General features: G+C 42.7%; 1 protein-coding gene across 2 annotated transcripts in view; it reads left to right on the top strand.

The window, feature by feature from the left end:
• CGA (glycoprotein hormones, alpha polypeptide) overlaps positions 1–16,336 on the top strand; it is a 30,672-nt gene extending 14,336 nt beyond the window's left edge. The window contains exons 1-4 of one of the 2 annotated variants that reach the window (XM_040550684.1): positions 3,793–3,923; positions 8,832–8,938; positions 11,274–11,458; positions 12,906–15,046. In XM_040550684.1, coding sequence (XP_040406618.1) covers positions 8,839–8,938; positions 11,274–11,458; positions 12,906–12,983 — 363 coding nt within the window. In that variant the 5' untranslated portion in view covers positions 3,793–3,923; positions 8,832–8,838 and the 3' untranslated portion in view covers positions 12,984–15,046. Of the gene's footprint in view, positions 1–3,792; positions 3,924–8,831; positions 8,939–11,273; positions 11,459–12,905 lie in introns of those variants that run through there. The other variant, XM_040550685.1, reaches the window with a different exon arrangement.
• The last annotated feature ends 1,440 nt before the right edge of the window (positions 16,337–17,776 follow it).

Genomic DNA, 17,776 nt, shown 5'->3' with positions numbered 1-17,776 from the left:
TTCAGAAGTCTAACAAACCTAGTTACTTCAACTGAGCAACATTATACGTAAAAGCAATAGTTCTTTCTGACCTTGTAAGCTGGTTTAGTCATTATATGAGGTGTAGTTACTTTTATTAATTAAAAGTAGAGAAAAAGAATATTGAAATACAATCTTTAAGGGCCTTGAAGTCAAACCTGCATGTTAATGACATTTTGTTTGCTGTTCCACAATACTGTGACAGTTGTAATATTATCCATTTTAATTTTGCTCAGAGGAGTTGGATTTCAAATAAACCTATTCCAAAAAGAAGCATGAAAAAAGAGCTAAACAGAAGCCATCATCCTATTAGTACCATAAGTTGTCTAATAAGGTGCCATGAATAAACATTTTGACCTTGACAAGTTACAGAAGAAAGGAGAAAAAAATGTAGGTATTCCTTATAATCTTACCATTTTTCTTCAGAGACAGAATTCTTAGTTAGCTTTGGTGAAATCCATCACCTGTAATATTAATTCCTTTAAAAAACAAAAAAGATGCATATTAGTGAAGACTCTTTACACTATGGTTTCAGAATAGAAGAGGCTCTGAAGTCAATAATTTATGTGGAATAAATACTAAAAGCCTTATTATCTCAGAATAATCAATGTTTGGCTGAAGCTTGAGAACACTAATAGCTAATCTTAAAAGTCCAGATCCAGTTTCATTTGAAAAAATGGCAGAACTCTTATTGATTTTAAAGGAAGGAGGAAGAAGACAAAAAATGTTGCTTTGAGAGGTAATTTTAGATAATCAGCTGAAGACATCTGTAAAATGGCAGAAAACTTGGCTTTGACTCTCTGCATAATACTATATGATATATTTCAGCGGACAGGAGGTCTTTGTGTTAGAATGCCATATATCTGTGTTTTCCATTGCCTTGGGGCATCTTCAGCTTCTGTCCTCCAGGGTCTCTTGGAAGAGAGACCTTTCCTTTCCTTATCCTTTCTGCTGGGGGTAAGGTATAGCAAACCCTGTATTGCCCTTACTAAATCAATTCTGTTTAACAGTGTTTATCTTTGATCACGCTTTTTTGGCTGAGTAGGGTCTATTTATTGATAACCTGGATTGTCATTGTTGAGTGGAATAATTTTTGTACTGAAGCAAAGGAGCCCTTTCCCATCCTTTTACTGACAGAGCAGGGGGATGCCCTGCAACTCCACAGAGTGGCAGAGAAGAAAAGCTTTCCTCTAGCGGGGAAAATGCAGCATCAGGAAGCAGCCTCTAGATAAGCAGATATCGCTAAGTAGGGAAGTAGGACAGATACCCTGAGACAGCATCTGGCAGAGACAGGGAGGAGACATGAACCCTCCTTTCCAGAGAAAGCCCGAGAAGGAGCTGTGGGGATCCAGCTCCTAAAAAGAGCCTGAAGTTCTGAAACTCCGTAACACTTAAGTGCTGAGCTCACACTGATTTCAGTCTTAACGAGTGCTAAGTTTAGTTTAACTTACGCTCTTTAATATAGTCCCAGTCTAATTTAGGAGTATAGTGGCCTCGAAGAAGCTTGGAAATTTAAGCAGTTTGCTGCCTTTTTCCACCTCAGAATTACTTTTTCTGCTCCTAAAAATAGAAAACAAAATACTGATCTTGGCAAAGCACATTTGACGGTCAGTTTGGCAGATAGACTTAGCTGTCTTTTCATCCATAGGCTTATATAGGCCATAAGATGGTAATATCAGAGTGTAGCAAAACCTGTGATGATATTGCGAAGTGATTTAAGAATACCCTCTTTAATAAACTAAAGTTTCTTTTCCTCACACATTTAAAATAATGAGCGACGTTCTCTCATTTCTCATTCAGTTGCACATTAAGACAGATTTGAGCAAGTATTTTTAGTTGGAGATTTGGAGCAGCTAAAGTAAGAAATCCTCTTAATAAAAACAGGAGCTTTTTTTAAACTATCTTTTATACCAGTGTAATTCCATTGACTCCACAAGATTTATTTCTAATACATTCTGATATGAAAGGAGTACCGGGTTGTGGGCACTTTTATTTTTCTTTATGCTTTGAGGGTAACGTCATCAGTGTTCTTAAATCATTCTAATGAAAGCACTATTTTGTACCACATTTCTTTTTTCCTACTTTGATGATATACTGCAATACATAGGTAAATAAGTACCAAATATATGCAATAACTATTTATTTTCCTGATGACAAGGATAGTTTTATGCTTTTTTTCTGAAGCATCACAAGTAAAGCTGGGCTTCCCATAGGACTACAAGCTGAGTTGGAGTATGAAATGGGCAGGTTAGAGCCGAGTCAGAGGTACTCTATAACCTTCAGCAATTTTCATCAAATTTGCTTTGAATGACAAGAAATATTAAGCTTCTGTCTTCCAGGGGAATATTTCTCAGTAAACTATGTTTACCAGTAGCTTTCAGATTTCAGCCTTATGCTTTTTTTTATTAAATGAGGCAAGGTTGTAGGGAGAGAGACCATCTTTTATTAGACCAGCTCACGCTTTTGGATAAAAACAGGCAAACTTTCAGGTAATCCATCTTCAGTTTTGAATCAGAAGCCGATTTCAAGCCAAGTATAGGCTGGGGACAATTGTTTTGGCTTTAACTTTGTTACAGTGATCAGTTGAGGAAACGGAGGGGAAAAAGGCCCCTTGAGGCAGATGAGGATATTAGTGGAGGTAGAGGTGGTGAGTCCCTTTGGGTTGGGGAAGGAGATGTGTTGCTGGGGATGAAAACAGCACAGGGTTTTACTACAAGCAGAGGCTGAGGAACAGGCCCAGCATGGGGTTGGTGACCCTAAGGCCGCAGCCCCATGGACCCTTGCTTCTGGCATGACTTGGGCTGCCTCCAGAGGCCACGGTGTGGCTATTCTGTCTGCTTAGTTGTGTATGGAAAGGCCTATTTCTCTCCATTGACTACAGGGCCAGCCTAGAGTGAGTAACTCAGATTTAGGCAGATAACTTTTAGACATCTGAAGTGAATCTGCCTCAAGCCTCCGTGACTAGCAGGTAAAATAGGGCTGCAGGAACGGCTTGGAGATGCGACCCGGGGCTGTCTGCATTGCCGGGACGTGTTCCCAGGAGCTGCTTGGATGTACACCTCTTTGGGATGGGGAAGAGAAGAGCTCGGAGGGTGAAGGCTTGCCATTCCTCTTGGCCTCGGTGCCAGGAGGCAGAGTGGGACCTGTCTTGTTTAGCCAGCGTCGACGTAGGCTCTGTCACTTGGGAAAGGGGACTTGCGAGTCCCTAAGCCTTAAAAATCTGCATCCGGATGCCATCTTCAAAAGTGCCTCCTTTGCTCTAGCTTGACTCTGAAAACAAGATGAGATCTTGCCTGACATCTTATCTTTAAAAGAAGTAATCTTTCTGTATCTATCCATGAAGTTGTTCTCTGGGCATTAAATTCAAACAGAGATTATACTTTTAAATGTTTGTATGGATCTCTGCTGTTGTTTGTTATTCTCTGCTAAAACAATGCCATTACTGTGGATTTTTTCCCCTTTGTTTTAAGAAGCGTTGGGAAACCTTAGTAACTCTTCCTTCTTTTAAAATGAGATTCTGTTCACTGAACACTGCAGCAAATACCTAGATGCTGGATATTTGTGTTCCCCAGGAAACTTACGTGGCATTGAGTTTGTGCTTGCAAGCTGCCCTTTCTTTCATTATATAAGGAAATGATGATCTTTATGAAAGTCAAGTAGAAGATAAGATCAGTGTGGTGGGCTGGTAATTACATAAAGTGATGTTCAGTCACTAGACAAAATGTACAGTTGATCCTATGGCTTAGATGTGGGCGAGGAATATGATCTAACTTCGCTGGTATAAAAGAAAGATGCATCTTTTTCATGCATCAGTTTCAGGAAGGTACATCCACACATCAAGGACAGCTTACATCGAACACCATCCTGCAGTTTCTCAGCTGATTTATTCTTTTTGAACAAGGGAGGTAATATATTTTTAATTTTCTGCTAAAGAGGAACAATTACATGTTTTTGACATTCTCTTCCCTCTCTCTACAAAACTGTTCTTCTCCTTCCATTCCGTCAACATTTTTGCTCTGAAAACTAACTTAAAAGGTTGTATTGGAGCTAAGACATCAGTACTTAGGGTTAAACTAACTTTGTAAGTAACAGAAAACAAGATTGTAAGATTGCATGACAGCTAAATGGTGATCTTTTGTGATTTCTGATTGTGTCTGGTAATGCTTGATTAATAACCTGTTTTTCCCCTGGTCAACAGTATTGCTGTCAAATGTTATGCAGTTTCTGGTACTAACGCATCTTTTAGAGTCTTTGAATTTCTAGTCATGACTAAACATTAAGGAGAAAAAAATGTTAGTCAAGATTTCTTAGTCTTCAGTGGTTTGCTGGCAGGTTGCTGCATACAAGATGCAGCCACAAGTGAAGCACTGGCACTTCATCATAGTTTGGTGTTGCCGTGACACACCAATATGTCACTGCTGAGCACTTTGGAAAGAAATGAACACAACGTGCAGAGTGTTTAGGTCTTGTTGGGCACAACATCACCACAGTCAGCATATAGAAAAACATAGAGGAGATTATTTCATACAGTCAGTACGAAGCAAGCCCATGTAACAAAGCTCTCTGGCATGTTTGTGCAAGGATGCGGACCACAGAATTTGAGTAGGAATTCTGGTAATATGGAGCATGACATAACTGTAAAGACATCCACAGAGTCCCAAGTGCACTTGACAAGAAGACCTCTTTGCAGTCACTGATGATCAGCTGTCCTTGTTGTGATAAATGGCAATTTGATAACTTTTTTTACAGAAGAATACAAGCTATTGTAAGGTGAGGTGAGACTAACTGCTGGGAAACATTTAAAATTACCATCTTTCCAAAGGGCTGCTAGAATTCACACCTGACATAGCGTTCCAATAGCTTAAGAAAGACAATTAATAGAGCAAAGTAAAAGCTTGCTTTGATTTGATGGTGAAATGGTGTGGACGTTAACTGGGTTCGCAGCATGGGCACAGTCAGGAAAGCAAATGGGTTGAAGAGTGTATTCCACAGAGCAGAATAAGACCATCAGGCAAAATTGCTGTTACATTGGAAGAGCAGAGAAGATCATGTCTGGGTTTTATTGACATGTATCTTTGTTGGTTTTAGTGTGAGCCTGACAGTCTAACTCAATAGAGGAAGTGCAAAACTGCAATTTCAATTCCCTTTTTGGTTAATGTAATTTAAACAACTTCCCTCTGGGATGGCCTCAAACCCTTATAATGTACCAAATCATAACGCTATGCATTCTTAGAAAAATGCGGATGAAGAATGCCACCATGCCTTCAGCAAAGAGCACGAAGGCATGACCCCTCTATGGTGCTGAAAAGAGCATATACAGTAAATGACTTTCAACAAAAGGTCCTATTTGCTGGAGGGAAGGCTCCAGTCAATTTATTCAGCACAACTTCATAAATACAACTGAGCTCAGTTCAGTTCCCAAAATGTTTGGCAGGATCCTACAAGTCTGTTGATGTAAATGGCATGAAGGTCCACCTTTATGGTCTAGGCACAGGTGACTTTTGTCCAGGGAGGAAAGCACAGAGAGCTGGCAGCTGCCTTTCAGAAACCTGAGAGCGCTGCTGAAAGCTCCTGTGAGGCTATCCTATCATCCACCCTTGACTGTCCTGCACATTCTCAGCATGGCCACCTCATATTCGTTGGGTGAACACGGTCAGGTCAAGCTGGTTTGGGTCTGCCTTAAGGAACTGAAAGGAAGAAGGGGAGCAGAAAGCTTGTCTCGTCAGAAAACCTGGACAAAAAGCAGGACAAGTGCTGGATATGTTAAAGTAAAAGCTGAGCCTGAGGGAAGGCTGAAGCAGAGATTCTTGCCTCACAGATTTGGTGAGCACTTACCCGAGCCTGCCCTTGGGATACAATGCTGTGTCATGCAGGCTTTTTTTTTTTTTTTTTTTTTTTTATTTCTTAAACATGCATTCCCAGTTTCCCGTGGAAACTTCTTTGTTTCCTACCACTTTGCTGAGCCCGGTCAGGCAAGGGCTGTGTTCTCCTCCTGCCTTTGGTCTCAGCCTCATCTGCCTGGGCATGAGCTCTCTCTGACTGCTGGAAACATGACGCTCTCCTTGATTTTGTTTCCTTCATTGTCCTCACTTCAAAGCTACATTTTATGACCGGTGCTCCACTGCAGGCTGACTGCTTCCTTTGATGACTATCTTGCAGTCTGTTTGCTCAACAAACCAAGACATGCTGACCTGTGCCTAGCAGCCTCACATCCCCATATATCTCTGGGGATTTGTGGGGTGATGGGGCATCCCCCTGTTAATCCATATGCTCTTTGAACACACCCCAGTGCTCCAGGCTTACTCAGTTAGGTGATCACACCAGGTAAGTAGCTTCACTCCTTGGACCACCTCAGGTTTGCATCTCCCTCCAGATATGAGCTGGCATTATTTGAATTACACTTTCCCTTCCTGACTTTCTACTCTCTTTACTTCTTAGGGATGTCAGTGCCTTCTCCAATAGCATGGTGTGCGTAAATAACCTCTACACCAAATCTCAAGATTAATGTCTTTGTTGCTGGCATTATTGTCCTTTTCATTTTCGGGGTGCTGCGGAGCCTGCCATTCAGACACAGCCCAAACAAGCACTCAGTTAGCTTCCAGCATGGCCTGGGGCTGTGACTGCAGGAGCGGAGAGACCTGCGCGATCAGATAAGATTTCTGAGGAGGCAGGTGATCAGGCCGGTGGCTGGGAGCCGTGGGCTCCGTGGTGCTGCAGGAGGCTTGGGATCACTGCCTGGGGCACGTTGCTGAAGCCAGGTAGGAGCAAGTGCACGCACTGCTGCGTGGTCACAGCAGAACACCCTCTCTTTAGGGTGGATGAAAAGAGTGACGAGCCCAGAGACCCTCAGGGGATAATCTGCAAGGGCAGGATCTGTCGAAAGGCACTCTGTCTCAGCAATTGAAAGACCCTGTAACTAAATCTTCCAGGAGAAAGCTGTCCCAGGGCAGGCTGGTTGGACAAAGGGGTGCTGCCTGGCTCTGCTCTCTGCTGTGCAACTGAGTACTGCAGCATCCTTTCTGTGGCGCTTTTCTCTGTGCACCCAATTGCTTCATCATGGGATGTGAGTAACGCCCGCTCATTTCTGAAGGAAGGGCTCAGGTCTGCGGTTTGGAAGAAAAGTCATTTTTAAGTGGGAAGTTCTGTTTTCTGAATGAGAGACTGGGGAAAAACAGTCTGATTGGACGCTGAAATTGCCAGTACAATAAGGAGGTTTAGTGCTTGAGAAGGAAGTTTGCAGACTTCATGCCTAAAATACTATTTTTTTAATACTGGTGAGGGCAGAAGTAAGGTTCTGTATTCATAGTTCAGATGAATGCACGATTCTTGAAAGTGGCGTTACTTGACCAGATGTTTATAACATGAAGCTTTGAAAACACACATGGTATCTTTACACTTGTTTTAGGCCAACTCACATCTTGCCTGTCTTTCAGTAAGGGAGGTCCTCCCAGGTCATGGTGTAGGCACATAACACTTGTCTGGCTGAAAAGAAACACTGTCCTTTACAACTATTTTTTTGTCTCTGGCCAGGCTGTTACAAAATATTTGAGAATGACTAGAAAGGTCCTGTGGCAGTTAGCAAAAAGCATCCTGCTGATCTATGTGTAACCTTTACTTAGGTAATGCACCTGAAGTATGGTTAGGGAGAGAACTGAGGTTTTGTGTTCTCCTCCATGAAATCTTATTGGGAATAATAATAAAAAAAAAAGGCAAGAAAATTCATTTTAAAAAATGGAGCAGAGAAATTTAGATGATATTCATATGGCCATAGCTTATATGCACTACATCTTTAATGTTATTTTCCCCCATTTATTCATACCAGAGATATGCATAACTCTGTGGCATAACTTTGGTCTGAATAAAATACAGCCACACAACTGCATGTCTGTTTGAATAACCTAGAGAACATGTGATACAATATGTATGCACACTTCATCTCATGTGCTAGCTGTACAAGAACAGATGTGCTGTGCAGGATATATTGCCATCTTGCACAAAATCAATCTACAGAAAAAAAAATTTTTGAAGTTTGAGCCAAGCAGGGTGTGTTTATACCAAACTAGCTTTCTGTACTTTTGATCTGTTGTTCAGAATTCAAAACCCAATTTGGCGTGTCAGTAAAACAAAGCCTGACAGAAATCTCAGTCCCAAAGATGAGGGTGACTCTGAACTCCCTGAGACTCTCCTGACAAGGCCACTATACCACAGAAGTGGCCTTGGAGCTATTGAAAGCCCTTCTGAGCTCTCCCTGGGCACCACGTCCCCTTGGGCTCTCCAGTTTTCTGTAATTGCAGAGGTCACAGGAGCTTTCTTCCACCAAGGGACAGGACTCTGTAAATCTGTTCATGAGGACTTGGGCACTGAAGAGGTCAGTATTTGGACAAATAATCTGACTCTTGGCTCAGGAAATTATGACCTAATGTGAAATTATTTTCCCTGAAATTAGTCTTTCCATGGCCCAGATGCTGCAGATTCTGTTGTCTTCTCCATAAGTGTTTGATGTGTTTCTCCACTCTACCATAAATATTAGGCAGTTGTGATATTTGAAGTTTATGTGATATGGTTTATGTTAATATTCAGAAAATATTGTTAAGGCCAGAAGGAAAGGCACATTTTTATTATGATGGTGGTGATGAAATCAATTTTCTGAGGCTATAAAATGCACATCAGTATAGTACGTTTTCAGTTTCTGATCTTGCTTCTAAATTGTCTCTGTGACTTGCACTGAATGCTGTATTAGTGCATAGCCTAGATCCTGGTACCATACCCAGTGTGAAACAGTCCTTCAAAAATGTGTTTATTTGTATTTCCAGGAAGATCATGGATTGCTACGGGAAGTATGCAGCTGTCACTTTGACCATTTTGTCTGTATTTCTGCATCTTCTTCATTCTTTCCCAGATGGAGAGTTTCTCATGCATGGTAAGCTGCTCTCAGTGTTCAGAAATAGGACAATTATGAAGAGTAGTAATTAAATTTGTTTTATAGATGTGATCATAAATCTTATCATTCTGTTGCATTTATTGATGCTGAGGTACGAAGATTTAATTAATCAAAATAGTTTTGCTGTAAGTATCCTTCCTCTTCCTTCTCCAGGTCACAAGTCTCCCAAATGAGTTTCCTCATGTTGATGTGTGTGATCTTAATCCTTGAAACATTAGTAAATAGGAATGTTTCATTTTGTTGTACTTCTGACATCAAAGTGGCAACATAACACCAGGAATAGCAAAACAATAGCTCCTCATCATATATTTCCTCAGTAGAGGAATATATTTCCTCAGTAGATCCCAGGGTATGTGGTGTTGGGACAGTAGCATTCTGTAAAAGAGGCATATTAGGAAGATTTTGGAGTGTCTGACGTTTTTTTTTTTTTTTTCCACTTCCTTTGTATGCTCTATGCTAATGCACATAGCGCTCTGTCCAGCTCTGGGGCCCCCAGCACAAGAAGGATGTGGACCTATTAAAATGAATCCAGAGGAGGTCCAGGAAGATGATCAAGGGGCTGGAGCACCTCTCCTGTGAAGAGAGGCTGAGGGAGTTGGGGCTGTTCAGCCTGGAGAAGAGAAGGCTCTGGGGAGGCCTTATAGCGGCCTGCCAGTACCTAAAGGGGGCCTACAGGAAAGGTGGGGAGGGACTCCTTGTCAGGGGGGTGTAGTGGTAGGATAAGGGGGAATGGGTTTAATCTAAAAAAAAGGTGGGTTTAGATTAGACATTAGGAAGAAATTCCTCACTCAGAGGGTGGTGAGGCCCTGGCACAGGTTGCCCAGAGAAGCTGTGGGTGCCCCATTCCTGGAGGTGTTCAAGGCCAGGCTGGATGGGGCTTTGGGCAACCTGGGCTGGTGGGAGGTGTCCCTGCCTATGGATGGCTGGTTGGAAGTAGATGATCTTTAAGATCCCTTCCAACCCAAATTATTCTATGATTCTGTGATTCTGTGAAATTGATCTCAAGCTTATAAATACCATAGAAGTATGACCCTTATCCCTCTCTAGAACCTCACACTGGATTCAAGGGTTAGGAACACTGTGGTGCAACCACAGAAACTTCTGCGTCACAGAAGTCACCTAGTACAGACTGTAGCTGCAAGGAGATTTGGCCCTGAAAGACCCAGATGGGTTTACTGGGACAAAGCTATTGTGTACAATAGTATACCACAGAGATTCCCAGCAGTATGGAGGCTTCAGTCTAGCCTCCAATTCACACAATATGCTGAGCGCCTCTTCCCAGTAGGGACACGTGCACACTCCTCACTAACAAGGCCAGTGCTGTAGATCAACACAGAGAGAGAGTGCTTTTACTAGCACCCTCTCAGAAACAAACAATCCTCACACAAACATAAACAACACAATTTGATCCTGATCATCCTCTCTGGCTGACCAGGACTGAGGTTTGTAGTGTTCATACACATGAACACGGTATGGGTCCCTCCAGTAGCTGGGCTTAGACCCTTGCTCTAAGCTCACCTCCGTCTAGTAGCAGGTCTCAAGATCTTGGTCTCCTCCAGTTGCACCTGAACCTACTTCCCACCAGGGCCATCAGACTAAGACTTTTCGTTTGCTGGTATTGAGAACTGAGTGCTCAATTTTCAATGATTAGGTTAGGAGGGGTTCCTCTGCCTGCCATCCTCTGCCTGTTCCTCTCCATCATCAAGTCTCTGTATTCAACCTTTAGTCTCATAATTTAACATACAAGTACTTTGATAAAAAACATTTTCACACTTGAAATGATTTAATTTTGTAATAGTGTTGAGCATTTGCCTTCTGCCAGTTGGGTTTCTTTAATTAGCCTTGAACTGAATATAGAAAAATGCAAGCTAAAAAAATCTTAGAATCACTGGGTATTTTAAACATTCTTGATAATAGAGCCTTGTCTGAAAACAAGTGATGTCTAAAGAAGCACTACAAATACTGCTGTTGCTAGCTAACTACCCTTAGCTAGTAGTTTTTTTTAGGGAGAGCTAGTGTAGTAGAAATGCCAAAAAAAGAGTTGTCAACAAAATTAAATCGGAAGAATAGAAAAAAAGCAATGCTTGTGCCTTACCTGGAAAGCCACCCTCTCGTTTTACAAATAGTGGATGTTGCAGAGTTGAAGGACCCTGAAGAGGAGAGCTTTTGTTTCTGTGCCTTTCTGTTCTGCACACATCAAACCGCAGAATGCAGCCAGTAATTCCACTTAATGCTTGCACTTTCCCTTTCTTTTTGAAAATGAAAATACAGCTGGCCATCAAGTAAAAGTCTTTTCTGTATATTTTTATGGCAGGTTGTCCAGAGTGCAAGCTAGGGGAGAACAGATTCTTTTCAAAACCAGGAGCACCCATTTACCAGTGCACTGGGTGCTGTTTCTCCCGGGCCTATCCCACTCCAATGAGGTCCAAGAAGACCATGCTCGTGCCAAAGAACATTACATCAGAAGCCACATGCTGTGTAGCAAAGGCTTTCACCAAGGTGAGGATGTAGATGAGACCATTTAAACTTGTTTTAGGATGCAATGTTTAGCTGAAGCAGTGAATAGAAATAAATATGTTTTTGCTGGAGGACATTGAATAGCTATTTGAAGGAAACATCCTTAGCATTTATATCATTTGTGCCTGGGTTCATGCTTTTTTTCTACAGAGGAAATTAAAGTGTTGACCAAGTCTGATATTCAGCTGGGATGTGGAAACTGGTGCAGTGCCATTGACTTAAGTGAAACTACAATGACTTAAAACGTGTGAAGGTCTGGTGGTAGATTTGTTGTCCCCTCATTTTTAACTCTCCTGGATGTGTACCCCATCCTTAAATGTCACACAGTGTGGATTTTATTTTAATTAGTCATTTTCCTTGCTTCTTTCCTGCATAGGCAGGAGTCCTCTGGGAAGGTGGCTGGTCAATACTATCAATTGCATACATGGGAATGAGGGACCAAAACCATCTGTACTCATTAGATTAATTGAGATTGTGTTTACTTTTAATAGTATAACCAGGCAGGAACTGTAAACATGCGCAACTACTTTGAGCATCTAACAGTCCCATCTGGAAGGTTCTGCTAAAGTTGATTGTTTTGGGAGTGATTCAGCTCCAGGTGAAGAAACCTTAAATTTGATGTAATCGATGGTGAGCTAGTTGATAGAAGCTAAGCTATCTATCATTGTGGTGATCTGACTCAGGATCAATGAGTGTGCTGACTAGACGCTCAGTTCAGTTACCCACTCACAGATTTGGTGCTATTTGAGATACCCTGGGGTACCTGAGACATCTGTGTATGGCTGGCAGACACAGGACCCTTAAAAGACCTTCTGGAGTGGCAGCTGGAGGCTTGGTGGGACCCTCTCTCCCATGTCAAATGTCAATCAACCTCTTGGTGTGTGCAGCTGGATAAAGTCTTCACTGTCTGCAATGAGAGCTAAATACCTGACTTACCTATACACCCCTACAGCTGAACCCATCCTGCCTCATCATCTGAGTAGAGCACAGATGTTTTTCTAGGCCACCAACATTACACCTGCCCTGAAGCAGCAGGCAGAATTTGGTTGAGATTAAAAATAACTCACAGTGTTTTATGGTCTCTGTTTTTATATTCTCCATGTGAAGTATTCTAAGGGCACTTCCTGATTTTTCATAGATTGGTTACTCGACATTTTTTGAAAAATAGGCACATGAAGAAGTGCCAAATTAAGGACATCAGGCTGCATGCTGCTACTGAAAACCAACTCATTACGGCTCCGAAAGCCACTGATGATGCAGCTTCACACATTGGCGTTCTGAGGCCCTTCTAATTCATGTGCTCCAAAGAGCCTCCATACTGCTTGGGGTTAAGAAAAAGGCTTCAGAAATCTTTTGCTTGTGAATGTGGTTTTAACTGTGTAGCTAATCCTAATTATTTTTTTATATGTGTGTGTTTTCTTTTTTTAAGATTACCCTTAAGGACAATGTGAAGATAGAGAACCACACAGACTGTCACTGCAGTACCTGCTACTATCATAAATCCTAAAGCCTGTCCCTTTGTTAATGATCAAGGACAACGGTGAATGGAATATTTGTTTTTCAGCTTTTATAGCACTGCTGTGTAAAATCTTATATTTTCTGGTCAAGACACTGAGTAGGCCCTCGGATAAGATGGATGGCTGTTTTATTTCCTCTTTGCTTCTTCATGCATTTAAGTAAGTTTAACTATTTCTATTAGGGATAAAATATGGCACTTGCATGACAACAAAAGGCTCGATTTATTTTTAAAATAAACTGTCAGTTAAATTATCAATGTTTCTTGAGGAAAAATGATGATTTAATAGCTTAAAACAAAAAAAAATGCTGAATTGCTGGAGTTAACTTCTAGATTTTTTATTTTTTTATTTTTGTGGGAGAGGGAAGGAAGGAAGAAAAGAGAGGGATGGAATAGTGGGCAGAAAAAGAAACAGTAATTTCCCCTTATTCATTTAGTGATGTCTGGATTTTTTTGGAAGACTCAACATTTTGTTTTTGCTGTATCTTCTGTTTTTTTTCTTTACCTTGTGGGTAGAAAGCTTAACAGTAGTTCATCTGTGTATCTTGCCCTGTCTTTCTGTGCCATGTTTGATTTTTCTTTGAATGAATCTCCTCCTGTATAGATAAATAGATGCAGAATGATATGTCAGAAAGAACTGTGCAGTTTGGTTTAGCAACAGTGGAAGAGAGGCATAGTGCAACTGTATTAGCTATTTAATGTGTGGCTGAGCACCATGGTATTGGGCTTTAGTAATTCCCAAATGCAATGTGTCAGACCGAGATATACAAATAGGAAGGCAAGAGGCTGTGTTAGGTCAGAAGTGGACCACAGAATATGTATTCAGAACACATGACCTTAAAATTGTAGACAGGGATTTTAGAGATAGCATTTGTTCAGTTGCAGTGGGTTGGAGCAGGGCGTCTGCTTTCAAGTCTGGTGCCTGCCCATAGGAACTGAAGTAAATGAATTCCACTTCTCTTAGACTAAATATCTGGGATGAGAACATCAGTCCTGCAGTGATTGCTGGATGCAAGGATTTAAATATGCTCTCCCAAAAAGCCTCAGATCAATTTGTGGGGTATTTCCCTGCTGCAGGTGCTGTGAGGGTAGCAGTAAGGATCCATCGCAGAGTTTCTGATGGAGAAAGGGGAGGTTGCCTTGGGGTGAGGCTGTGAGGGTGGCTGCTCTGTCCTGGGGTATGGTCATGGCTGATGTCTGCTGCAGTCCTAAGTGACTGCAGTGATTTAGGCAGACCTCCAGGGCTGAGTTGTGACGGGGCCCTGGAGCAGCCCAGGACTGGCAGAATCTAATGATGGTTTAAATCCACTATACACCCACCCTGTCTGTCTACCAGGGTGTAAATTCACTGCTGTTTTCTAATACGATCATAGGGCTTCGTGGCAAAGAAGATTTCTCATAGAACGAGGAGATCTGAATCTCAAAGAAAAATTATTTAGCTTATGTCCAGTAAATCTCATCAGCCTGATCCCCATGCCTTACCCCTTCTGATTCAGTCTCACCCCCAGAACTACCAGTTTGATCCAGTCCCATGTCTTAGCACAGAATCAGCTGTACTGAGCTGTTCTTGGGAACTGTTTTGCCTAACTTGCTCTCGAGCAAACTTCCAGTGGTTATTCCTGAAACTGCCAAAGAAACTGACCCTGTTGCTTCACTGTTGTTGCTATGCCAGAAAATATCCCTCTCCTGGAAAGTTGTTTTTTTTTTGTTGTTTTTGGTAATGTTTTATCTATGACTTGTTTGCTTCAATATTACTTTTGGTCAAAGGGGAGGTAGTCGAGTAGGGTGGTCTTTAGGATGAGTTTAATAACATCAGCAGAATACGTTTTCATATGGAGTAGTCTAATTTCTCATTCTGGATCATCGCTCAAGACATTACGGGAATACATGTCAAGCAGCTGCTAAAGCTGACTCACAATTCCAACCTGTTGTGCGATTTTATTAAATGTGATTGATGCAGATACTTCTGCAGGGGAGCCAGGTCCTGCCTGGGATTTCCAGGCAACGAGAGAGGAGTCATCTGAAGCTGCAAGCCAACTGCCTTTGGGAATGGTATTGCATTTTCTCATAACTTTGACAGGAGTGAGATGCAGAGCAGGGAAACACGTTCTCTGAAGTCACGGTGGAGATGTGCCTTTTTGCCCTGCCAAACTTCTCCTTGGATGGCCTCTTGCTCAAGTGAGCTCCTCTGGCAGCATTTTTTAGCTTGTCTATCCATTCCTGTGCTGTCCACGATAGCAGGTTGGTGATGTGATAAACTTCTGTTTGCATGTTCTGAAAAAGCTTTCGTATTTTTCATTGCAAAACCATAGAAATATTCAGAAACAGCAACAAATTAGAGTGAGACTCATACTTTAGAGAAGACACGGGATGATGTAGCCCTGAAAAGATGGTGTAGCCCTGTCTCATTCTAGGATGCCTGCTCTATTTTTCACTCTCGGCGGCCTTTCTCTCCTGCTTGTACAAAACTACTTACTCGTGAACTTCTCAACTCATGGGTCCCTCTCCCCTCTACAGGGACCTCATGCATCAAGGGCTGGCAAAGTGTTTATTGTGGGGGCGTGTGGAATGTGCGAGCATCCACTTCATTATCTGGTTAAAGCCCTGCAGTTTAAAGAAACCCCGCATAACAAGGAGGGTGATAAATTAAACATGCAGATACACAAACCTAACAGCAGGTGATAACGGAGACAATAACAGAAACCAGACCTCTTTCAGCCACTGACTGATGGACCATTGCCTCTGCCGTGGAGGGGGTGGTGGTGGTGGCAGTGGTGGTGGTGGCTGTCTGAGCTTTGTGACTGCTGAGGAGGGAACAAGCCTGACCTAAGCACGGGGAGATATCTGAGGGAGGCTTGATGGCGAAAAGCTGTCTATGGGGTGTCAGGAGGGGCTTGTGGGACTGCGCAAAATTTATTGTGGGGTGTTTATAGGAAGGACTAGAGGTGAAGAAGGGTGGTGGTCAGTCCAGGGTGGACTGGGGAGGAGCAAGCATGGGAAAACAGAAAGGAGAGCGGTATCAAAGGGCAGGTCATCTGTAAGCAAGCTGCCAGTCACTATGCTTGTCTGACTGAGCCCTCTGCTTTAGCACTGCAGTCTATCCTATTAGATCCTTTACTTAGCTATTTTTTTCTGTGTAATCTCACTCACTGTCCTGTGTGTCAGTCCTCCAAGGCCTAAGTGCTAGCAACTGGAGGAAGGACCCATAGAAAGCAGGCCTTGGTGCCAGCAACTGGAGAGATCGATAATGCAAGAGGTGAGGGTGGCAGCAGCTGGAGGGACCATGGTGGGTGTTTATGTGGGAGAGGTCTAAACACCAGCACCTGTCAATACCCAGCTGTGTTTATTCCTCGCCACCCCCCCCCCCCCCCCCCCCCCCCCCCCCAATTTCTGTCCTGATCAGCCAGAGGGGAGCAGGACTGGGCTGTCTGTACCTAGGTTCAAGTGAGTTTGTTGGCTTTCATGGCAGTGCTCCAGCTGGTAGTCTGTGTGGCCGTCTACGTTAGTGCCCTCTGTGTGTATGGATGTCCGTGTGTCTGCCGGGGACAGAGGGACCCCTGAGTCCCCAGGTACTCCGGCTAGGCCACAGCGCTCAGCACGGAGGGATCCTGGGGTTCACAGGATTCAGCAGCCAACCCTGAACATCCACTATCCAAGTACATTTTTCGACATTGAAGCTGTTCAAATCAGGTCAGAATTAAATTGTTTATGTGCGCAAGTGAGTGTGAAAACCAAGGCCGTAGCCAGGAAAGTGGTTGTGTTCAGTCAGTGAACTCGTACACAGTCCAGGCTAGGAAATACAACGCTACATGTCATAAGAAAGCTAATGTGGCTGACTGTAATAGAGAATAAGTGGTTGAGAAGCTGCTTGGGATGTGAGTAGGAATGTAGGCTGGAAGGCAGTCTAGACTCATACATGTAGAGATTAAATACCAGATTTACAGGAGGAATGGAAAAGTATAATACAGCTTCCTTACATTAGAAGATGGCTGGGGCAGAGGCTAGATCACTCATATATATTCAAGAGGGCGCTGAGAGACAACATCACAAGATCAGAAGAGAGACTAATCTCTTGTTTACGCCAATAGCCAATGTGCATTTCTGTATTTCAGGCACAGGGTGTTTGAGGATGGAGATAAAATGAAGTCCTTGTCAGTGTGGTTTATAAGTAGCAATAAATCAGTCAGGCTAATACTGCAGATTAAAAATGCTGAAGATCAAACTGGCTGAAGATATAAATGATACATTTTTACTGTCACAGTGACCTACATAAACCTACATCACCAACGCCCTAATAACAAATTCATTCCGTGTGGAGAGAAGCAAACCAGCCAAGCTCTGTTTCCTGAGGGTTTGTGCCCAGACTCACTGAAGACCCATTTTGTCATGTCCTCCAGCAAACCTGCCTCCCTGCAGAGGTCTGAGGTATTTACCCATCACCGAAAAATGCTCAAAACTGAGCAAAGGGTTACACAATTGCTGAGAAGCAGATGTGTGGATGGACAGACGGCGTGAGTGCCTCCGTGCTGTAAAGTGCCAGGCAAAAAATCCTCCCAATGATTCAGAGAGATTGCAATTTCCAGTCCCCAGCTGGCAAGATCAGGAAGGGTGAGCTCTCAGTAGGAAGATAAAGCTCTCGAGCTGTAGGGATTTTAATGAAATGAAATTTCTGACAGGCGTTCTTACTCATAGGAAGTCTGAGAGGCTGCAAATTAGCAGTAGCCTTCCATTCCTCATCCTGTCACCCTGTCTAAACAATGATTTTAAACAGTGGTGAGGGGGAA

The sequence above is a fragment of the Cygnus olor genome, chromosome 3 (assembly GCF_009769625.2).
Source record: "Cygnus olor isolate bCygOlo1 chromosome 3, bCygOlo1.pri.v2, whole genome shotgun sequence".
NCBI classification, from domain to species: domain Eukaryota; kingdom Metazoa; phylum Chordata; class Aves; order Anseriformes; family Anatidae; genus Cygnus; species Cygnus olor.
Note: the sequence above shows the minus strand (reverse complement) of the source record. Positions and strands in the feature narration are given on the sequence as shown.